Source organism: Camelus dromedarius, chromosome 18 (genome assembly GCF_036321535.1).
Source record: "Camelus dromedarius isolate mCamDro1 chromosome 18, mCamDro1.pat, whole genome shotgun sequence".
NCBI lineage: Eukaryota > Metazoa > Chordata > Mammalia > Artiodactyla > Camelidae > Camelus > Camelus dromedarius.
This window is the reverse complement of record NC_087453.1, coordinates 25331237-25355506: the sequence shown is the minus strand read 5'-3', so window position 1 is coordinate 25355506 and position 24270 is coordinate 25331237. Positions and strand designations below refer to the sequence as shown.

Here is a 24270-nt window from a genome sequence, read left to right as displayed (position 1 = left end):
CGCTGTCATGTTGGAAACGGTGGTGAGGGTTCCGCATTAGTACGTGGTTGTGGAGTGTGCTTCTCCTGTCATTGCGTGCGTATGTGTAAACAGGCTGGTAGTTCTACAGACTGAGTGTAACCTGCTCCCTGTGCTTAACGTGACGTCCTGGACCTCGTTCCCAGAAAGTTCAAATGGATTTGCCTTATCCTCCTTAGCAGCAACATGGTACTTAACTTAGTTAGATGTATCATAATTTTAAGTGGTCCTTAAAGGAAATTCTAGTTTTAAATTTCTGTTTATTTTTCTAAACATTAGGTAATATATTTATCTGATAGAAAATGTAAGAGTTCAGAGGGTATAGAGTTAGAAGTCCCTTGCCCGGTCTGGCACGCACCAGTTCTCCCTGCGTGCTGCCTTTTGAGAAATAGTTTGCAAATATGTAAGCAGATGCATTCTCTGTCCCCTTTTACACACGTGTGCATCTAAGTATCTATGTCTATAGCTGTGCTCTTGCTTTTTTCACTTACTCACATACTGTGGGTGATGTACGTACCTATGTCAGAACATAAAGAGCACCCTTATTTTTATAACTGCAGAGCATTCTATGGTATGGATGTATCATGATTTATTTAACTATTTCCTGTTGACAGACATCTAGGTTGTTTTTAATATTTTGCTGTTACAATTTGCACTGCACTGAGTAACCTTGCGCATAAGATATTTCACTCAGATGGAACAGAAAGATAAATTTTCAAGAGTGGGATTGTTGGGGCAGAGGGTGTGTGTCTTGGTAATTTGAGGTCACAACTAAGTGACCTCTGTTGAGGTCATTTCATCTCCAGTTGCAGCGTGAGTGCCTGTTTTCCTGCATGCTTGCCAGTGGGTCGTGGGTCAGAATGGGCCTTTGGCCAGTTTAATAGATGGAAAAGGTTTCTGTTACAGTTTTTACTTGCGTTTAATGAGTGAAGTTGAGCATCTTTTCAAATGTTCAGGAGCCATTTATATTTCCTTTTTTTCCTGTTGGAAGGTTCACCTTTTTCTTGTTGATTTACATCTCTTACATATTCTTTGCATATCAGAGAATTGAGCTTGTTATCTATGAAGTGTTTGCATCTGGGAAGAATGGGCGACAGTGGCCCCCTTTGGGAGGTAGATGACAATGGCCCCTTTTTGGATGGTGTGCCTTAACCTGCTGGGTGCCCTTGGGATTTGTACTGGAGTCAGCTTGAGGATAGAGAGTCCAAGGGACATACCTAGTTAAGCTCTCACAAACATCACCTTGAAGGGAAGATATCTGATGCCAGTTCTCAGCATGCATCTGTACCCAGCAACATTAGCTTTCACTATCACGCTGGTTGTGGGATATGTGTGGGAGCAGGAGCACAAACAGGATTTCCAGTGTGGGTCAGTGATGGTACATACACCACACCCAGCCCTTTGGGAAAGAGGCTGGCATTGGAGAGAGTTCAATAAACTTCCCACACTGGCCTAGGAAAGTAAGCTTCCTTTATCGGATGGTTTCTATGGATCAACTGTATTTTGACTGGCTTACAAATTTCTTTCGTACCAATTTGTCACTCTGCCTCTCCTTACACAAATCTCTTTGAGACCAGCACCTCCATTCACCCGCCACCCAGGTGAGTGAGCTGGACAGCGGCCAGGACACTTTACCCCTCTGCCCCCAAAATCCAGTCCAGGGCTGGGGTGTTGCCCGTCATGCCTTAGTGGTGTCTCCCCTGCGCTCACCTCACACACCTGCAGTGCTGTGGCTTCAGTGCTGGGGCAGTCCCCAAGAAGCATTAAGGCCACATCCTCACTCTCTCTTGAACAAGAATGCCTTTCCCAGAGCCCTGTTAAAACCTTGGCCCACACCACTGTTTCTTCTTGTCTGACAGTAGCCTCATAAAGGGTCTGCTTGCCTCTGTTCCTGTCATCATCCCCTTTACTTCTCCCACTGCACCCACTGCAGTCAGAGTGGTCATCCAAAGCCTGTACCGAATCATGGCACAGCTGTCCTGGGCACCACTTCATGACTCCCTGCTGTGTCCTGTGTTCAGTCACAGTTGCTTAATCTGACACCTACTCTTGGTAGACCTCCTGAAGGGTGACAGGATTACACCCTCATGCCTGGGCACAGTAGTAAGTGCTCAAACATGGTTTGTTGAATGACTGTGTGAGCCTTTCCCTATGCAGGGGAACATCTGCATTTTGTAGTACCTAGTTATTTAATTGTGTGTGTGTGTGTGTGTGTGTGTGTGTGTGTGTGTGTGAGAATGGAATAAGCCAGGGGAGGGGTGGGAGTTGCCAACTCCTGCCAAAATCTACTCTTTGGTGCCAGATATACAGATTTTAAAAATGATTGAGATGAAATTCACAAAATTAATAACAATTCAGTGACATTTAACACGATCACAGTGTTGTAGAACCATCACCTCTGTCTAGTTCCAAAATATTTTCATCATCCCAAAAGGAAACCCTATATCCAAGAAGCAGTTGCTCCCTGCGGCAATCGGTGATGAATACAGATGTTTAGTTTTAGCGACTGTAGGACTTCAAATCAGACCTGGGTTTTTCTGACGACTTAGTAATTAAACGTTGTTGTTTTAAGACAGTTCATCCTGAGTGTATGTACCTCTTGGCTTTTCAGTGGGTTGAGTGCTGCTGTGACATGACTTGGAGCACGGTTCTAATAGTGATAGTTTCGTATTGTGGACTTGAACTTGGCTGAGAATGTGTATCCTGCTGGCAGCTAGTTTTACAGGCAAGCAAGTGCCACAAACCCAGTCGGCTTGTGTAAAAAACTACAGGATGACTTAAAGATAGTTTTAAAAGCAACTCTTTATTTGAAATAAGAATTTTACCTATAAGAATTACATACAGTTAATTGAGAATCCTTTAAAACTAGCCTCAGACATGGGTTATATAATCTACATGACCTGGAATAAGAAATTAAAATTTTCTCTGGCCTGATTTCCTCAACTACAAAAATAAGTGGATTGAAATCTCTCTGGACCATGTCAGTCTAAGCTATGCTTCTTGGCTCTTTAGTCTTTTTAATTTTTTCTCTGATGTAAAAATAAATTGTCCTCATTATAGAAAATCACCAAGTGTATAAAGGGAAAAAGAGGATAAAAATGGCCCCACTGATTTAAAGACAACGACCATTACTGTTTTGGTGTATGCCTTTTTTATTATATGTTTAAAAAAACAATATACACATATGTATTTTTCATATTCTTTTTCATTATTGGTTATTACAAGCTACTGAAGCTGTTGAATATAGTTCCCTGTGCTATACAGTAGGACCTTACTGTTTATTCTGTATATAGTAGTTTGTATCTGCTAATTCCAAATTTCTGATTTATCCCTCCCTCCCCCTTTCCCCTTAAGTTTGTTGTCTATGACTGTGAGCTTGTTTCTCTTTTGTAAGTAAGTTCACATTTGTGTCGTTTTAGAAAAGCAATGTACAAACAACACATGAATACATACTGATCATAAGGGTTTCAAATGCTAAAGAAGGATTGGGAGGAAAAATGAAAGGTGCCCACCATTACTCCTTGCCCCCAGGGAAACCTTCATACTGGTTTGTGTCTTTTCTGGATCTTTTACCAAACATTTGGATAGGTAGGGAAGGTATTAAAATTTTATTTCATTTTTTAAGCATAATTTGGTTAATTCTAGGCTTACTGTTTTGTGGGTTTTTTTTTTTACACTATTTCTTGGACTTCTTTCCTTGTCAGTACATCAGTTTTATTTTTTTAAATGGCTGAATATTCTTGAAATGGATATGCAATAATTTAACAATGTCTCTCTTTTTGATGAACATTTATGTTTTTTCCAAGTATTCAGCATTTTAAATAATGCTGCAGTCATCAGCCTTGAACATAGCTATTGCATAGATATTTCTGGAGGAAAAGTTTCTGTGAGTGTAATTGCTAGTTTCAAGGAAATGCCTTTTTCAAATCGCGGTGTTAAGTCATCCTCCACACAGGCCATTCCACCAAGAGCGTAATCTAATAACATAGAGTTGCTTTCTCCCCACACCCTTGTCAATATTCATCTTTTAAAATTTCCCCCTAATGTATGTTAAAAATGAAATTGTATCGTCATTTCTATAATTTTAAGTGAGGTTGAACAGCTTTTTGTGTTTTTTTGATATTGTTTTTCATTTTTTTGGATCACAGACTTACGTGTTGTCTTGCATTTTCTCTTAGACTATTACTCGTCTTTTACTTCTCTTCAGTGTATTTTACAACACCAGAATTTAAACTTTTTATATACTTTTTCTTTTTTTCCCTCTATTTTTAAAAAATGTAGTTGTGCTGTTTTTCATACATATAATTATTTTCAGTATTATCTTTTCATGATAGATTCTTAAAAATGGAATCATTTGGCCAAAGACTAAAAGTATTTTAAGGTTCTCACTACATGCAGCCAAGACCTAATAAGGTGACTATGTTGCATCTCACCGAGGGTGGACGAAGGGAGGTTAGGATGCTGAGGGCTTTTCTTACGAGTCTCAGGATAACTTCTAGTCTTTGCACCGTAAGGGCTCAGAAACTTGATTTTGTTGGCATAGACAGCCCCTGGCCACCCCCACCTCCCTGGTGCCCCGAGGAGATGCACGTACCAGTGAACTATTTTATTTAATCGCAGTGAAAAATATAAGTTAGTAAGTTAGGGTAGCAGCAGTGCATGAATCGCTCTGACTAGCACATACCCTCCCTGTAGGGACTAGCAGTTGTCACCAGGCCTTACCTGGGAAGGGCTCTTAACCAGGGCAGCTCAGGATGCCCCTCCCCTACTCAGAAACTGCAGCTTGTGCTCTCAGCCAAGCCTCCCTTGTCCTGGAGGGTGCCGGGGGGGTCCTACTCCTTGTAGTTTCTTTGGATGTTCCATTTCTGGTCCCCTTTAGCTGGCCCCCTGTTCACGCAGCCTCACTCTGTAGGACACACGGTATGTTTCTCCATCCAAAGCACACGCGTAGTCACTGATGCAGCACGCACTTGTCAGAAGTTCCATTTAAGAAAACTAAAAACTTGGCTCGTCTGATAGGTGAAAATTGCTTTTTTTTTCTTTTGGGGAAAATGTGTTCATACAACAGAGTGGTGGTATAAGGTGAAAAAAGCCTCTAAATGGAGTGTTTCCCTTCAGGTGGTGATCAATGGAGGTGCCACGTCCAGTGGCGAACAGGACAATGAAGACACTGAGCTCATGGCAATATACACCACAGAAAATGGCATCGCAGAAAAGGTACCCCCTTATGCCCACCCACTCGCCACCGCTGCTGTCCCCAGATCCTGTACAGGAAGTGGGTGTCCATCTGGGGTTTTGTCTATCCCTCTTGAGTGTGTGTGTGGTGGGGGTGGGGGTGTTCTCTTTATAATGGAAATAGAAAGAGTGATGGGGAATAGACGTTACTAATTTTTAATTGTTTTAATGGCAGTTAAAGTGAGAAGGTCCTTATCTAGATATTTTTAAAAAACCTCAGCCAGGATGCCAGAGGGAAGTGATTAAGAGTCTGAGGTCTGGAGTGAGGTCCAGGTGCTAATATGACTCAGGCCCTGAGGGGATTAAACTCTCTGGCATTGATTGCCTCATCTCTAAAATGGGTATAAAAATATCAGCATCTGACTTAAAGTTGTTGTGAGGTTCTCTTTGTATCCGCCACTGTGCCTAACACATATGAGAAGTTTGATAATAAGGCATTTCCAGACTAAGACTTCTCAATTTCATTTGAGTTTTGCTTGACAAGACTTTTAAACAGGTTTTATTTTCACTATGAAGATTTACTGGTTAACTTACATAATAAGGCATTATAGTCTAGAAGCACTGTATTGTGCTGTAGACAGTGTATGCCGTGTATTCAAGTAACAGACCGCTAAGAAGTTGATACATAGAAATCAAGTGCCCAGCTTGGGTATTAGTGCAGTAAGTTTAGAGTGTAATCACCAAAATGATAAAGAACAAAAGAAATTATGTCAAAATTCTTGAATAATCATATGTTTGTGTCTGTGTGTTTTCTTTTCTTTTTTTTTTTTTCTCTTTTTTATTTATTTATTTTTTAAATTTTTCTTTCTTTTCTAGTTTGGGAGATGGGAATGTCATTTTTGGCCATCTTGACCAACATTGCTATTATTTGGTCACGCTATTATAAGTTTTGTGGAGGCTAGATTGATGCCGAGATGTTGAAATTCCTGCAGTGTTGGATTCCGAGCTGCTCCTCAGAACCAGAGATGGGAGCAGCCATGGGTGGCGTGTAGATTGGTGCCTGTGGTCTGCAGTGGAGACTCACCCCATGGGCAGCATTTGGGTGGGAGCCACCGCCTGTCCAGCTTGGGTCTCGACATCCAGGAGGCACATCTTGTAGCAAGTGCTTCTGTCTTTACAGATGTGTTGGACTGTATCCAGTCCTCAGGTACTTGGTCCTTAATCAGAGAGTCACCAGCATTCCCAGGCTGTAGGCTGCTATGATTTTGGATGCTTGTTATCCAGGTATTGATGGCTGTCTTTTGGAATGAATAGTAGGGAGCATTAATACTTAAGATACTACGTATGTTTTTAAACATCTATAACTATACCTTTTACTGATCTCTTCGTAGAAAAAGTGTTTAGTACATTTATGTTAACACACTTATGCTAGACATTTGTTGTCTGGGTGAACATTTTTTTCATCACCTAAGCTTTGATAGGTGTATATTTCCTTGAATACTAGTGAAATAGACTATCTTCCTATTCTACTGATCATTTTTTCTTGTCTTAGGAAATGACAAGGATAGTGAGATAGAGTTACCATGTATTGAGTAGTGTGAAGGTTCCAGACCCTTGGCTGAACCCTTTAAGCAGTCTGTCACGTTTAGTCCTCATTTTTTGTCCCTGTTTTGAAGATGAAGAGCATGAAATATTTAGGTCCTCTGCTCTCTTAAGTTTATAAGGAAAACTTCACACTAGAGGATGCTGCCCATTGGGATCTTGCTTTTCAGATGGTAGCGTAAGGCTCTCTGAACACCTGACTGTGAAATAAGAGTGAGCCATTCAAGGTGAGATGAGAACTGGGGGCAAGAGAGGCTGTCCTACGTGTTCTTCATATCCATAGGGCTTCTTAGTTGTATATAGAATAAAATTCTAATTTTATTAGAAACTTGGCTTTTCTGGTGTCTGTTAAAACTCTTGAACTCGTTATGGCAAATGCTGATTAATGTGTTGTTAGATCCAAGATTCTCATCTTGGAATTTGCTCAAAGGGATTTTTTTTTTCCTGGAAGGACCAGAAGGATAATGCCTTGAATCATCCATCAATCGTGAGTCTGTATGATGGTGTCAGGATCCATACCTAGTACTTTATCTAAGTATGGACCTCAGTATCATTGGGATTCCTAAATTAAGGGTGTTGAGGGAAACTGAACTTCATAATGAGGGTATTTGGAACAAAAATGAACTAAAAGTAAAGCTTAGATATTCACATTGAAATATCAGTATTTTGTTGTTTTAAAGAAGTAAATCTTCACAAAATTTGCTTACAGAAGTATATGAAATGGTTGCAGTGGTACAGCAAATCATTATTAATCACAATTTCAGAAAATCAGTTGTTTCTGATAATCACTAAAAAGAAACTCTGTTTCTTTGCGGGGGGCTGTGTGGCATGGTGGCAAATGTGGCCTTTGGTGACAGCCTGTCTGTTCAGCTCCTGGGCAAGTCACTCACCTTTGTAGAGCCTCCAACTCACCTGTAAAATGGTGACATAACAACAGAACTTTCCAGGGCCATTGTGAGAAGTAAATGACAGAGTGTATAAAAGAGCATGGGACTTCTAGGAAGCAGAGGTTGCCAAAATGTGGAAGTAGTTGCAATTAAACTAGTTATAAAGAGTCTCCACTTGACTGTCCTGCCTTGCTTACTGCTTGAGGTCTTTGCTGTCCATTGTTTCAACTATAAAGTTGCAATTATCACAATGTCTTTTAAATGTAGGATAAAATTAACTTATTTTCATAATTTTGAGATTTTTTTTTTAAGTTAAAAGGTTTTTAACTTTTTTGACTCACAATCTCTGCAGATACTCTTTAAGTTACCTTTTATTCAGATATGAGCTGTTCTTGAAAAATGAAGTTCTCTTGAACATGCTTAAATAAGCCCAAACCTAAAGAGTCCAGAATTGTATTAGAACAGCTTAAAATGTGCTGCCTCCGTTCTTGGTCTACGCTGGCAGTCTGGTGTGCATATTCCACGTTCTTTTCCACTTTTACACACACACACACACACACACACACACACACACACACACACACACACACACACACACACACACACACACACACACACACCCGAGAGTGTTATACCAGAGAGTGAGCTGCTATTAGTCCCCATCCCGCCTTCATAATGTATATCTTACCAGGTTAGTAAATGTATATGGAATTTTTTTTTATTTTTAAAAATTACTTTTAATATCTTGACTACATAATCTCATGGTTTAAAAAATGAAAATGTATCCAGAGGTACATAGCTAAGTTTCCCTTCCACCATGTTTCCTATCCATCTAGCCTCACACTTCTCTGTTAAAAGGAAGTAATCACTATTATAAGTTTATTGGGTTTCTTTCCGGACACTATTTATGCACATACAAGCAAGTTTGAATCTGTGTTCTTTTTTCTATTCTCCTTCCCCCCATAAATACTATATATACACTGCATCTTCGTTTTTTTTTTTGCTTATCAATATATCCTGAGATCTTCTCTCATCACTTTATGAAGAGATCCCTTTTGCCTTTTATTGTGATTTTTAAGCTGCTTAGTGACTCACTGTAATTTAACTAGTCTCCTGTTGATGGGCATTCCTTTTAGGGGGAATAGGGGGTGGGGAGTGGGGATTTGAGTCTTTTTGCAGTTATCAATGCTACGGTGAATAACCTTGTACACACGTCCCTTGCCATACACATAAGTCTAGAACAAATTCCTAAAGATGGAATTGCTGGAGGAAGGCATATGTGGATTTGTGATTTACATAGATTATTACCAAATTGTCCTCTGTGTGGTTATACCAGTTTATTCCCCAGCTGGATTTATGAGAGAGCTAGCTTGTCCACAACCTTGCAGAGAATTTATTAAACTTAAGAATTTTTGCCAATATAAGTAAAAAGTATCATCAGGATATAGTTTCTTAAGTGCTGTTTTAAACTTTTTACTGTGAAATAGTTTCAGACTTACAGAAAAGTTCCAAAAATAATATGAAGAGTTCCTGTGTATCCACCATCCAGATTCCCCAGATGTTAACATTTTACTACATTTGCTTAATCATTTTGTCTCTATACAGATTATTTCTGAACTGTGTGAAAGTAAGTTACAGACATAATGCTCCTTTATCCCCAAATACTTCGATGTGTATTTCCCAGAAACAAAGACATTCTTGTATATAACCTCAGTACAATTCCCCAAATCTGGATAGTCACCTTTATACAATTATTATTGATACTTGATTGATTTCATTAATTTTGATTTTTAAAATAAACCTTAAAATATTTATTTGAAGTTCCTCAGTTGTCCCAATAATGTTCCTCATAGCTAAAGAATAAATAGGTAAATAAAGTTTAGTTCCAGGATCCAAATTAGTATCACTTCTTGCGTTTAATTGTTTTGTGTATCTTTAGTCTCCTTTAATCTGAAGCAGTTCCTCAGTGTTGGTTATCTTTTGTTATCTTGACATTTCTGAATAGTGTGGGCCTGTTTACTTTGTAGTATGTCTTTGTCTGGTTTTGATATCAGGGTGATGGTGGCTTTATAGAATGAATTTGGGAGTGTTCCCTCCTCTTCAGTCTTTAGAAAGAGTTTGAGAAGGATTGGTATGAGTTCCTTTGTGTGTTTGGTAGAATTCCCCAGTGAAGCCATCTGGTCCTGGACTTTTTGTTTGCAGGGAGTTCTTTTTTTATTACAGATTCTCTTTCACTTCTAGAGATCAATCTGTTCAAAGTAACTATTTCTTTTTGATGCAGTTTTGGTGCACTGTATGTTTCTAGAAAGTTGTCTGTTTGTTCTGTGTTGTCCAGTTTGTTGCCATATGGTGGTTTATAGTATTCTCTTAACGGTGTTTTGCATTTCTGTGATGTTGGTTGTAATTTCTCCTCTTTCATTTTTTATTTTGTTTATTTGTGCCCCGTCTCTTTTCTTCTTGGTGAGCCTGGCCAGAGGTTTGTTGATTTTGTTTACTCTTTCAAAAAAACAGCTCTTGGTTTTATTGATTTTTTTTCTATTTTTTTTTCCAGATTGTACTGATCTGTAACTTGTAGTGTTTCTGTACTATTTTCAGACATTTCTTTTTGTTTACTTTGTGAGCAGTAACACTCCTTACCTGTGAGACCATATAATATGATAGTGTCGCATTGTCCTTTGTATATTGAGTTCATTATCCATAGTTGAATCATGTCAGCAAAACAAACAACTATGTTCAGGGATTTCTGAGGCTGATTTGGGGTCACAAATCAGGTTTAGTGATTTGGTAGGAGGACTCAACGTGAGTCAGAAAAGCTGTTATATCCCTGATTACAGATTATTTCAGAGAAAAAGGGTACAGACTAAAATCAGTGGAATAAAGCATGTAGGGCAGGGTCTAGGAGACACCAGCACAAGCTTTCAGTTGTCTTCTTCCAGTGGAGTTGTATGGGCAGTGCTTCATTTCCTGAAAGCAGTGTGTACTGACACTCAAGGAGTATTGCCAACCAGGGAAGCTCACCCACTTGGTGTCCAGGGTTTTTTTTTTTATTGGGATCAGTCATGTAGGTGCGGCCAACCACCCATATGGCTGCCCTTTGTCTCCAGCCCCTCTGGAGTCAAACTCATACCATGTGGCCCAGGGCCCCCACCCTCAGTTGCATTGTTAATGTAAACTATGAGGGGAAGTCCAAGGCTTCAGGTAAACAAGTACGCTCTTGAGGAGCAAGATATTACAAGAGCATAGAGGTTATCTCCCAAGTGGCAGACAGGGACCAAACCTGTCTTTGAAGCGTGCAGGGTTTGGACAGCCCAGACCTGCTAAGTTAATCACTTACTGTGCATCAGTGCATATCAAACAACTCACCACCTTTACTAACAAAGTTTAGAAGACACATATGATCTATTTAAACCCATTTAGTAATACAAATCTGCCACTATCCATTGTTTGAATGGAAAGAAAAAGATTTCTCTCTCGAAGGTCAGATTCAGTTCACATATGGATTAGATCAAGTATCAACTTACATCAGACATTTACCTTTAGGCTTTAGAAGGTGAGGCTGAATTTTGTCACTTCTTTTGTTCAAGAGTATTTGGCCCCCAAATCCGTCCCCCTGTGTGTGAAGAATTGAATGACAAATGTATGGAGTGAGCATCTTTCTGTGGACCAAATCCATTGGACAAGAGGGCACAACTTGGACTAGCCATGGTCAAGGATCAGAATGTCATCATCTATATTTTTTTGCGTCACATCTTTACATTTTATTTCCTGTTGGACACTTTGTGTTATAAATAAAAACATTTTTTTAAGAAAAAAAAGAAGCGCACATCTTGGATTCCAGGAAATTGCAGAGTTTAGAAACCAGAGCAATATTGAGGGTGCATGGGGGAACCCCTGAGGTTACCTTGAGTTTTCTCTTCGGCTCAGGTACTAGGTGTGTTCAGAAGTGATGCTGAAGCTGAAGCTGACTGGAAGCGTCCAGGCTGTAACCCAAAGTACCTGGTTTTGTAAAGATTCCGACTTAAAAAGCATGCAGTGTTTAACACTAATTTTTTTAAATATTTAGTATGATGGGGGGAGAAAAGAAAAAAAAATTGTCCCCTAAACTATAATGCATTTTTAGCCTGCTTTTCAAAACAAAATTTGAATCTTCATATCTGTGTACTTTTGCTCTCTTCACTCACCATTGTGTCTTAGCTGCAGTGTTTCAACAGAAGAGGATGTAGGTACAAACATCTTTTTCCTTGCATATATGGAATGGGGTGGGAGGGACAGATGAGGGCTCTCTGTTTGAAAGTGGTTAGCATTTTGTAACATTTCATTCAGGGCCCCCAAGACCGCTCATGCCGAGGTATTACTTTGTGGTCTCAATGCAGGAGGTGCCCAGACCTGGGGAGAAGCTCTGAGCAAGCTGGTTGCTCTTGGGCATGAGCTAATGGTAAGGGATACCGAACCCCCAAACTCCGAGAACAGACTGTCCCACCAACTGAGTGTGCTTGTCATTGCGTCAAAGGTAGCCAAGGCTTAATTTTATGGGAGAGTGACAGCCACTTTATCAAGTTGTTTTTAAGTTAAGAGTGGCTTATGCTGAGTTAACGTACGTTCTTGCTTTCATTAAGCAACTCCTTTTTTCCCTCTCACTCTCAGAGCTCTCTTGCCGAAACCTTGGATAGCACTGGCAGTCTAGACCCCCAGAGATCAGACATGATTTACACGATAGAAGATGTTCCTCCCTGGTACCTGTGCATATTTCTGGGGTTGCAGGTAAGATGGTTCCTTTGGGATGTAACCACCAGCAGATACTTGAATTGTCTGTCTGGATTTTTTAAAATTCAATTTTTATTCTTATTTATTGATGACTTTATTATAAATTACTCTTTTTAAGAATGACGAATGGCAATTGTTAACATCAGTTTCATATCAGTGAAAGTAAGAGAACAGGAGGAATAACCATGGAGTGAAAGAAGGAAAGTGTTCAGGGAATAAGCAAGAGAAGTGACATGGAAGGAAGTGGAAAAGACCATGTGGCTCTGGAAAGGGGAGACTAGAGGGAGGAGAAAGACAGAAGCATAGAGAAAAGTAGGGTTAGCGTTCATCTCCCATTCCTAGTTAACCAACCCACAGTCACCATCAACTCTGCCATGTTGGCCAGGACATAAATGGGGAGGCTTCAGCCTTATTTTTAAAGGAGGGCGGACTTTGGTAGTGGCTGCTTTGTCTGCTGCAGCTGCCCGTGGGAGCAGAGCAGGGAGGCAGCCAGGGGAGGGGTGGATGGGACAGGCGTTGACACGAGAGGATGCAGGGCTCCCACATCTTTGGTGCTCTTCCCCGACCCCACTCCCTTTTCCCACTTTCGGATTAAGCAGGGCTTTAAGAGGAAGGGGAAAGCTCTTTGCCCAGATGAATACTCCTGGCCTGTGTTTGCTTTGGTTTAAGGTCTCGCTTTCCATTCTTTTTCAAGTTTGAATGATCTGTTCATGCTGAGAAAATCAGTCTCATTGCTCAGACAGGTTTGTTCACTTGGAGGTGGACTGTACCTGCTGACAGCTGATGCTTTGATATAGTTTCCAGGTCCCTTCCCCCACCTTAGGTATCAAAGCACTTGGTAACGTGGACAGAAAGGTGTCTAGTATAGAGGACACAACCAAAGGGGCTGAGAGGCCTTGGCAGATAATTTCCCCCAGGCCAGGGTTGGGAAGCCCGTGTGCATCATGCCCTTCTTGACAGTGCACAGCATCTAAACTTGTGAGCAGCTTGAGGGGGTCCTGGCCAGAAACGTTCTCTTCCCCTCACCAAATGCCTGTTAGTGTTGGGCTTTATGGGCGGAAAGCAACACATTTTGGCACATGTGAGCAGCGATGGGGAACTACTGGGAAGAAAAGTAGGAAGTTTGGAGAATAGAAGTAGGAACTGAACAAGAAGACCTAGGAGGAAGGGAGTGAGCAGTGAGGGCTGAGAATTGTCCTGCCAGGGGCACAGGGAGTGGGGGAGGGGCCCCAGAGGAAGAGTGGGAGGGGCTCTTTCTGGAGGAGCCCCACGACTGCTGTGTGTCCTTAGCTCTTCCCTGATGGCTGTCAAACAATGCCAGACCACTGAAAAAGATGGAAAACGCCTTGTGCAGTGAAGCTGGTGTAACTTTAATCCCCAGACCTGAAAGAATTAAAAAAAGAAAAAGGCTATCTCAAGACCACAGATGTAAAATTCTACATAAAATATTGGCAAATCAAATCCCAGAAGAAAAATACAGCGTGAATGACTTGGGTTTGTTTCAAGAATGGTTCAGTGCAACACAATTCATGTTAACAGATTAGAGGAGAAGGACCTACGGTTATAGCAGTTGATGCTAAAAATCATTTAAAAAAAACCAAACATCCCCAGTAACAATTACATAAGTGAAACATCACCAGTGCTTGTACTGAGTACTTCCTTCATGCTGGCCTGGATTCGTATGAGTCATAAGTAACAATACAAGTAAGTAATAAGACAAGAAAATGTAATGGAAGGAGAAATGCTGAACAAGAGATATGATTTGGCATATAGTGAGAGTGTGTATCTACAAGAACAAATTCTTCATATGGGATTCTTTTTAAAAACAGCAGGAGTTAGGAAACAGAACAATACAAAGAAGGGTTACTCTTCCGCCTCTGTCTCCCTGCTGCCTGCAGCACTACCTGACGTGCTTCAGCGGCACAATCGCGGTGCCCTTTCTGCTGGCCGACGCCATGTGTGTGGGGTATGACCAGTGGGCCACCAGCCAGCTCATCGGGACCATTTTCTTCTGCGTGGGAATCACAACTTTGCTGCAGACGACTTTTGGATGCAGGTGAGATTGGGCACTAAATTGGGACTGCTTGGAAGGACTGGCCGGAGTGTGGGGAGGTGTGTCCTAGTGGCCTTTGCCCTGCGTCTCCCCCAGCCCCACTGTGTTTCCTCTCTTGGTGAGTGGGACCGCTTCCCACCCAGTTGTGCAGGCTCGAAACTCAGGCTGACTTTCATCTCCTTCCAGCCCACCAGCTGGCAGGGCAGGTTTTCTCTCCAGAGCCCCTTCTCTGCCCCCATTCCTGGAGTTTTGACCTGGACTGTTCTGCTCAGTTCCCAGTTGGTTTCCCTGCCTCTAGGGCTGCTCTCCTCTGCCCCGCCCGATGTGCTGTCTTTTCACTGCTCACGTCTTGCTGAGTGCCACCAGGGTACAGTACTCCCTGTTTAAAAACCGGGGTATGCCCATCCTGTAGGCTTCTTCCTGATTCTCTGTCCCTCAGCCTTTCCAGCTACACCCCTGAGCCCTGCAGTCCTCTTCCCTGCATTTACTTGGGGCTGAGTGCCCCCTCAGCCCCCACCTGCTGTCTCACTAGCCTGTGCTTGTGCTCCTGGCAGCCCCCCCACCCCCGTCTGGCTTGCCCCTTCCCTCTCTGAAGCATCCCTGATCCGCCAAAGCCTCCATTGTTCTCTCCTCTGAGTTCCCACGCATGCATCTTGTGTACGTTCTTCTAATGTGGCTCTTATTCCACTTCGTCCTTTTTTGTTTGTATCTTTTTCCCTTTTCCGTGCTCCCCTCCGTGGTGCTAGGACTCCGCTTTGCATCCCAGGCCCCAGCTTCAGTGGGTGTGGAGCTGGCATGGGAGGGAAGAGAACTGTCCTTTCCTGCCTCTTCCTGTAGGCTTGCTTTGTCCTCTCCTGTCCCCTCCTCCCCCCTCTTCCCTGTGCAGCCTTTGCCTTTACCCTAGGGCACTGCTCCAGGGGTGGAGCCTGTGGGGACAGGACCTTCCTGGAGGGAGGGCAGCATAGTAAACATGCAAGTTCTGTCTCTCACTCCATTACAGACTGTCTTTGCCTTCCCTGCTAGGGAAGCGGGAGCAAAGGCAGAGGGCAGAGAAGGCAGCTTGGGAATCAAGGACTGTGTTCCAGTGAGTCAGAATCCTCAGGGTGACCTTTACTTGGGGAGACCAGAGAACACGGGGAGAACAGTGTCAGATCTTTCTGGTTGGTGGCATAGACAACGTCCTCAGAGGGGTACAGCAGCTCCCTCGCAGGCCCCCTGCCGGATTGCCTGTAGTTAACGATGCTGAGCAGACCCCTTACCTCACAAAGGAAAGTCTCTTAGGTGAGCCCTGAGGGGAGGGCAGAGTGTCATGGACTCACTAGGGAGGGAGATATGTTCAGGTACTCCAGGGAGGACTCGATTCATTCTCTTAGGGACCAGGTAGTTAAATTTGGCTGGCAGCATCTTTCATTCTTTTGATACAGCATTCAGGGTTCTGTATTTCAAAGCCAGAATGGATTAAAAACCTTTGTGGGCTGACTCAGGGGCCTTACCTTGTATACAGGTTCTCTGGGGGAAATGTTCTTTTCCTAAACAGATAACTCATCAGAGAACTTGTAGCAGAAACCATTTATAAACTTAGGCAGTGCTTGTAGTTGAGAATTGTTGGTTGACTTGAAGCAGGAATGAGAGACATGTTCACTGTGGTACAGCAGGTGCCAGGTGCGGCTCGACCCTGGTTTCCCATCAGGGAGGCCGGTCCTCGCTGACAAGTGAGCCTGGCCGTGGTAGCTACAGTGGTGACATAGGAGGGAGAGTCTGGGGGAGCTTCTGTGAGTGCTTTCAGTTATGGGAGGGCACAGGAGACCTGAACCGCAGCTTAGGTCAGTGCTGCAGACCCTGCCCCTCCCCTTCCCACCCCTGTCCTTCCCCTGAAGGAGCTGAGAAAGGATAGGAGGGGGATTTGACACACCTGTTGGGATGGCTCAGAGGCCCGACATGCAGCGCTGCAGTGTGTGTGTGTGGGTGTGTGTGTGTGTACGTACACATTCGTGTGTGCACATGCAAGTTCTTGTGTGTGTGCTCTGGGCCCAGGAGGCTCAGAGAGACCAGCTTTCCTTCCTTTGTTTTGTGGGAGATGTCAAGGAAGGCCTCACCCATACTGCTGGGTGGTGTGAGAATCAGTGAGTCCCATCCTTAGTGTGGTGTGGCCATTTTCTTAGTTGTAAATCAGGAGGCAGGCGTCATGTCTAATAACCACATCAGTGAATACGTCCTGCCAGGGCTTTGGTGTGCTTTTGTCTTTGGACATGGGTTTTCTATGAACATTGTGGTGTAGGGTTGTGTCTGGGAAAAGAGAGAGAGAGAGGTACTCAGTGACTGAGTCCCGCAGATACTTAGTGAACCATCTGTGTGAAGGATGCCAGGGGACAGGGCCCTGTCGTGGTGCTGACTGAGTGCACGCCCTGTGGTATAAAGGGGAGCCTGTGCCGTCAGGGGTTTGCAGTAATGTCCTGCTGGGGCCTTGAAGGGGCAGAGTCACAAGGAGGTGGCCGCTTGTGAGATGTGTCTTGAAGACTTGGTTCGCTCTCAGCTCACGAGGGTTGAAGGAGCCTTTTCCATCCTGGGAAGGATGGGAACAAAGTCGGCAGAAAGTCATGGCCTGGTGAGTGATTCCCCTGAACAGAGCGCAGAGGCCAGACTGTGGACCAGCCGGCCAGGCTGGGGCATTATCAGCAGGGCGCGGAGAACGTCAAGGCCTTTATTGTCAGGGGACTCGCCTTACAGGGGCCGTGCCTTGAAACGCGTTACTTGGTGCTCTGTATAGGGAGGTGAAGGGCCAGATTCAGGGGATTAGGGAAATCCAAGAGAAAGGTGACAGGGGCCCAGGCAAGGATTGGGGATGGGGGGGACAGAAAGGTACATGGTAGAGGAGAGGCACAGAAGCCGAATTCAGGGAACTCCACCGTGTGGGGCGAGGTAGCCAAGGAGCGTGTTGGGGTGTGTCTGAGTGATGGATTTAGCTCCAGCCCACACTCCGGGGGTCAGTTCCTGCTTTCGATCCCTAGATGGAAAGAACAGCCCGGAGTGTGCCTTGTTTGTCTTGATTAAGGAATCCCTGTGAGTGAGTGAATTTGAGCAGCTGCCTTCTGTACTGTGGAGGGTGCGGGAGCACCCCCAACCCCACCCAGCGATGTTATCCCCTCTCCCCTCGTGCTTCTGGCCCTTCCTTGCATGTGGTGAACTTCTGCTCTTTGTGCTAACAGCACTTTTTTCTTGCCTGGGACCTTGCTTCCAGCTTCTATCTGGTAGGGAGACGATGAGAAGGCACTCTGTGGCGTGGTTTCCAACTTCACAAAGCCTCAAGCTGTTGTTGGTATGTTCTTTTCAGTTTTGTTCAGCGTATATTTGAGGGCCCACTGGACAAAGGTGAACCTAGATGGTGAGGTGGGTGAGGGGCATTCCCCTCTCTGCCTGGTTGGTCACCACCTGTCGGGTTTGTTTGCTGTCCCTTTGTATTCATGTGTCCCATCTCCCCTGTCCTCTGCATCTCCCTGTCCTTCACCCGTTTCTGTTAAAGCTCTGACTCCTCTTTCCACAGCTTCCCCTCCTGCCACTGCACCCAAAGAGGCAGGGCTCCCCCTTCCAGCTAAACCACCTCTCACACCCTTGCCCCCAGGTTTCCAAAGAGAAGAGCAGAGATCTCAAGAGTGGCCAGTTATCCTACTCCACTAGCATTTCCAGCAGAGCAAGGTTGGCACTCAGACCTCAGTAGAGTGGGGACCCACCGCTGGTACTCAGTACCCAGTACCCAGGACGGAGTCGGCGTCTTTTCCAGGGGACTCATCAGAGTCAGAGCAGCAGCATTGCCAGTGCTAGATAAAATCAAGCTGTTGAATATTGTAATGATAAACTGTAATTCCCACAGGCGGTCAGAATCTACTGTTCCCAGTGCAAAGTGTTAGCTTTCACTATGTGGCAAATAATAGTTTCTTCTCCCTCTGCCCATGGGGGAGTGAAACTAGCGATCACGATAAGGTAGAGGCAGTGTTACGATTCTGCACACATGACCTCTTCAGCTCCCAGTTTCCTTTTGTGAAAATGAGATGGTGTTTGCCATCATTGGGTTTTTGTAGATTATTATAAGCTTCTTCCTAAAAATATGTTTGGGAAGTTAGGGAGCATGAGTAACATGAGAAACCTTTCAGTTCTGCTGCTCGCTGACACAGGCCCTCATCATACTGTGAATTGTCGCCTTAACAGACTTCTGATCTACTTCCTGATCACAACAGGATCAAACAAACAGATAAAGCAGCTGGGGGCAGCGGGCATGTGAGGCTGGGACAGTGTGGGAGGGAGAGGCTCACGTGGCTGAGAGTGGGCTTTACTCCCAGTGTCTCCGCCGTGAGGACTGCAGGTGGCCTGTGCGTGTTTGTTGGTGTGTGTTTGTGGTTCACACTCACTTCCTTAGGCAGAGCTGCAGAAGGAAGTGGTTTTCATTTTCAGCTTTCATGATTTCTAAGACAGATTTTCAGACTTTTCCAACTCTGAGTGGTTTGCCATGTGTGTCTTGAGTTCTGGATGTTTCTCTGTGTGTTTGCTTAACACCTGCCTTGTACCCAGTACTCCCTTGCATTAAATGTGTAGCGGGTACGTGGGGCCTAGAGGCTGGCTGTGGTCCATGCCTGTGAGGGGTGGGCCCTGCACTGTGAAGAAGCTGAGATGATGACTGCAGGTCTAGAGCAGAGGAAGGGAGAAAGTGTACACATCACCCATCTGCAGGCTGTGGCCAGATCATCTCTGCTCCTCATTTGACATGGGTGCTCTGGTGAAGAGTGGTGTGCTGTTCCTGGAAACCTGTTTCCACGTCATAAAAATAACCAGAATTGATAGGGAAACAGTGAGGGTGAAACGGACATGTGCCTTTGCAAACCTGAGCGTGAGCTCAGAATGCCAGCATAAGATGCTGTGTCATAAACACTCCACCGGGGCATGTGTTCCATGGGCTGGCCTGGCTGAGGCCACACAGGGGTGTCTGATGCAGCACATGCTGCAGCCCTCCTTCCTTCCCTGCACAACCGGGGGTGAAAGTGGCTTCCTTTCCTCCAGAGATCATGGATTGTGTTGAAATGGAGGTCGTGTTGTATGACTTCTGTGACCAGTGCTTCTCAGAGCCTCTGCCTGCGGAGGGTGGGCGGCTTCTGTGACAGCTGCTTCTTCCATCCCTCTCCTCCCACTTGACCTTTTCCTTCTTCCTTCTTCCCTTGGACTTTGATCCCCTGCACTTTGCTTTCAGTGAGGTCTCAACAGTTCTCCTTGTTCCGGTTGATTTGTGATGTCAGTCCTGGCCACCCTTGGGCTCTTTCCAGGAATTGATACAAAGCCTTTAAAACCCCAAGAGCCAGGCAGGGTTGTTCAGAGTCCGCCTAATCCGGGTGTTAGCCGGCCCACAGCAACCACACCTCCCTGGCTTCGAGGAGGACTCAGTTAATGCATCATCTTGGCTGCCATTGTCTTTTCCATCAGATACCAACTCTTGGTAGCAGCTCTGAGCTTCCCAGAGTCCCCACCCTTGACCCCAGGCATTAGTGCAGAGATAGGGGGGTGAAGGAGGGCTTTCCAGGACCCTGCCCCTTGCTCACCACGCTCCCCTTCTCTGACCTCCCCTGACCTCCCCTGAAGTGTGCAGGCACTGTATTTGGAGGACAACATCCAGCCTTTTGTTCCAGGTGCCTCTCGGAGGCTTAACTCTCAGCTCCCCAGCAAAAGAAAAAACTGGAGGTGGAGTGGCCCCTTCCTTGGGAGCCTCTTCTGGCTGTCAGAGGCCTGCTGTGGTCACTCAGAACCTTCCATTGCAGAGAAGTAGGGTTTCAGCCAAGAGAGTCATTACAGCCAAGCCAGCACTCTGGTCTCTAACAGAGTTGTCTGCGCTGAGGAGAGCACGCCCCTGTCATCCTTCTCCTTGAGTTCTTGGGGCCTGGACGTGTTGTGTGCTCTCTCAGTGTAGGGGGGCAGCTCCAGGACGCTTCACGGTCTCAAGTCCAGGACTTAGAACTGTTAACCACTGAGAAAACTTAGCAGGGTGGAGGGAAGCAGTGCTTAGATTGGAGACTGAGGTTTTCCCCCACACGCGTTTTCTGTATATGTATTAGTGTGGGGTGTATGTGCAGTTGTTTTGAATTACGTGAGAGCTGCAGGCAGCATGATGATGGCTCACCCCTAAGTACTCTCCTAGGAATGAGGGTCTCCTGTACAGCCATTTCCCACACCTGAGAAAGTTCAGTCGTATCACCTAAGACGCAGTCTTAAAATATCTTTCATGGCTGTTCCCTCCACCTCTCTGAACAAGGATCCAGTCAAGTTCATGTGGTACATTTGTTTGCTGTGTTTCATTGGTCTAATAATAAACAGTCCCTACCATTTTCTCCGACGTCATCCTCTTTTTAAAGAGTCCAGGCCAGTTGTCTCGTTGCGCATCCCATGGTCTGAATTTGTCTGATTGTGTCCTTGTAGTGATATTTGATTTGTTCCATAGCCCCCCTATTTGTTGTAAACTGGGAGATGGGGCCAAAGGTGTGGTTGAACATTTTTGCCAAAATTGCTATGTGGATGATAGCCTGTCACATTAAGCAGGCCCTTAATAGCAAGTTGTAGGTTTTTCTCCCTTACATTAAAAAAAAATCATTCATTTAACTCAAAGAATTTTAGGTAGTACATTAAAAACCTGGGGGCCAGTGAGAACCTGGAGGTGATGACCCGGGACGAGGGAGTGCTGTCTTGCTCCCCTCACCAGCTGTATGGAGGAGCTGTGGCCTCAGGGGTGGCGTCACTCCTGTTCTACTGTTGACTGGCTGTGTTACTTCAGGCAAGCTGCCTGGTCTCAAAGTCCCCTCCCCTTGTATATAAAGTAGTAGTAATAATAGAGTTGTTAGTGAGAATCAAATAAGATAATGCCTGGCACCTGCCCACACTCGCCTGTTGGTGCTCATTATTTTGGTGGACCCTCCGGAAGGGAAGGAGGATAGGTAGGTGCGAGTGAGGCAGAGGAGGGTGCACTGAGCAGGGCCGGGGGGGCGCCTGATGGAGCAGCCTGTCCTTGACGACGCGGCAGGGGTTGGGTGTGCTCCGCGGCGGCGGCACTGCCGCAGGTGAGCTCCTTCCGCCCCCGCTTTTCCAGGTGGTCCCCCCCTTCACTTCACATGCTCTTTCTCTGTTTGCTAATATTTCTGATGCTCCAGGAGACTGAGTCTTTTTAGCATGTGCGGGGTTAATGAATTCAGTTCCCCAAAGTCTGTTTTCTTTGTCACGTCCCACTTGCCCCGCACGTTCTCACGTTCTAAAATGCTCATCGTCGTCTTCATGGCCCACTGGCTCCCTTTCATCCTTGCGAGCCAGCCGACTGGCTGGCAGAAGTCGCACAGGGATGGCGCAGCACTATACCGAGTAGAGGACGCAGCCTCGTCAGATACCAGGGGGGAAACGCTGCCTTGTTTATTTTTAACTTGGTATTTTTTATAACTATTTGCCGTAACTCTAGTATTTTAAGGAATACTCCCCCTACTCCCCCTCCCAGAAAAATACTTTACAGTTAATTTTTTAAAGTCATATCTGAGGGATAACTGATACACAGTAAAGTCTGTCTTTTTTTGCATGTAGAGTTATATGAATTTTTACCCATATGTACAGTCACTAGTCACCACCACAAGCAGCAGACAGAGCATTGCCACTCCCCAAGAAACTCCCTCATGCCTCTGTGTGGCTGGCTAGATCTTTAAGTAAGAAAACAAACGCTTGACCTGAAATAGTTGATACTGTCATGCTTGAAAAAGAGATTATCAAAATTCTACCCAGACGACTCTCCTAAATCCTGTGCTCTGTCTGAATGAAGCCTTCTGCTGGGAGAGGAGCCGGTTGGCTGCCTCCTACTGAGGTTCCCCAGGAATGTGTCTCACTGGAAGTGCTGACTGAGATAGTTCATGGAACTTCGGTATTTACCTGCAACACACGAATATCATGGACTTGAAGATAAAAGTTATACTTGCCTTTAGTTAAGAGTTTTCTTTGAATCAACTCAAAACGGATTAAAGATCCAAATGTAATAAACATGAAATTATATAAGCATTAGAGTAAAACAAGGGTGAATTCCTTTATAACTAGAAGTAGGAAAAGACTTTTAAACTAGGGCTCAAGCTCCAGAAACAATAAAAGGATAAGTTTGATGTCATTAAATATTTTAGAGCTTTGCACTGTAAAAATACACTGTAAATAAACAAAAGTGACAAGCTGGAGAAAATATTTGTCACGTATCATAGATGGAGTCTAAAATCTCTAATATGAGACTCTTAAAAAGCAAGTTAAAAAAATACCAAAAATTGTGTAGAAAAAAATGCAAAAGACATTAATAGACAAAAAGTTATATAATTCACCATTTGAAAGGATCATCGACTTATAACAAGAGAAATGCAAACTAAAACTACCCTGAGATACCATTTCTCTCCTTTGTCAGATTGACAAAAAATAAAAATTTCAACAGACAACTCTGATGGCAAAGCTGTGGGAGAACAGACATTGTTACACATTGCTGTCAGGAGTGAAAACAGTTCGACCACTGCGAAGAAGAGGGTTGCAGTATCTAAGTACATATGCATTTACCATTTGATCCAGCAGCCCTACTTCTAGAAATTTACCCTGAAGATATACAAATGCAGAATAAATACAGAAGGTTTTTATAACACAACTTACATGCCCATCTATACAGGAGACTGGCTTCTGTCATACATCACACAGTGAATCACTATGAAATCCTGAGAAAGAATGAGAAAGATCTCTATGAACTGGTGTAGAGTAGGTTCCAGGATATATTGAAAAAGCAAGTTGCAAAGAAGTGCTGTATGTGTGTTTGTGTGTGTTTGAAGAAATAAAGATATGTTCAAAATTAATAAAATTAATATGGTGGGTAAGTGGGTGAGGTGAGGAAGTGGGAGTGAGACTTTCCTCATCTCACTTTGTATGGTTTGATTTTTAAACTGTACAAATGTTCAGCATATTAAAAACATAAAATCTAAAAGGATGAAGAAAAGCAAACCCTAAAACTGAATATAAACAGAAACAAGTGAACCTAACTATATGTCAGATTGCTGGCCGGAAGGAGAAAAGAATTGATTCACAGACTTAACAACATAGTACTTTGCACACCCAGAATGGGATATATTCTAAGGACAAAAAAGAAAAATTGAGAGAAATCTTAAACTTGGTAGTCTTGTTACTAGTAACATTGGTGTAATTCTGGAACTGTGCTATATGATGTTATAGATTGAACAAATGAATGAATACATTGATATGATGTTGGAGATTGTGATTCTCAGTGTAGGAGAAGGAGAGATACAAATATGGAAAGAAAGAAGGCAATTCAATAGCATTGGATTAGACTGGACATATCATTATGACCCAGTGACACAGAAATTGCTGTATCTGTATTTACTGACTAAATGCCATCCCAGTAACAGTGAGCTCACCCAGTGCACAGATCTTGGTTTCTAAATACCATTCTCCACTGAAGTGAATTAGGTCTCCTTGGAGAAGTGGTTAACTCCAAGGCTAGGGTTGAGGAAAGTACAAAGTTGAGCCTGGAGCATCTTGTGCCAGAAAACAAGGAATTGCTCAAAGAATGAGGCTAGGTATGTCAATGAGAATGGCAGCCTGCTTGAACAGGCTGCTGTGGGCAAGTTTGGGATAATTTACTAAAAGGAAGAGTCATGGAAGTATATTTAAAAAATGGAACAAAAACCAAATCCACGTGTCTACTGTGATGTTCAAAAAGGGAGATAAAAG

The 24270-nt window shown here is 44.0% G+C and overlaps 1 protein-coding gene across 6 annotated transcripts in view; it reads left to right on the top strand.

Annotated features, from left to right (window-relative positions):
* Positions 1 to 24270, top strand: part of SLC23A2 (solute carrier family 23 member 2) — a 111969-nt gene that overhangs the window by 55394 nt on the left and 32305 nt on the right. For all 6 annotated transcript variants that reach the window (XM_031434207.2, XM_031434211.2, XM_031434208.2 and 3 more), the window contains 3 exons: positions 5137 to 5235; positions 12327 to 12443; positions 14345 to 14502. In XM_031434207.2, coding sequence (XP_031290067.1) covers positions 5137 to 5235; positions 12327 to 12443; positions 14345 to 14502 — 374 coding nt within the window. The remainder of the gene's footprint in view (positions 1 to 5136; positions 5236 to 12326; positions 12444 to 14344; positions 14503 to 24270) is intronic.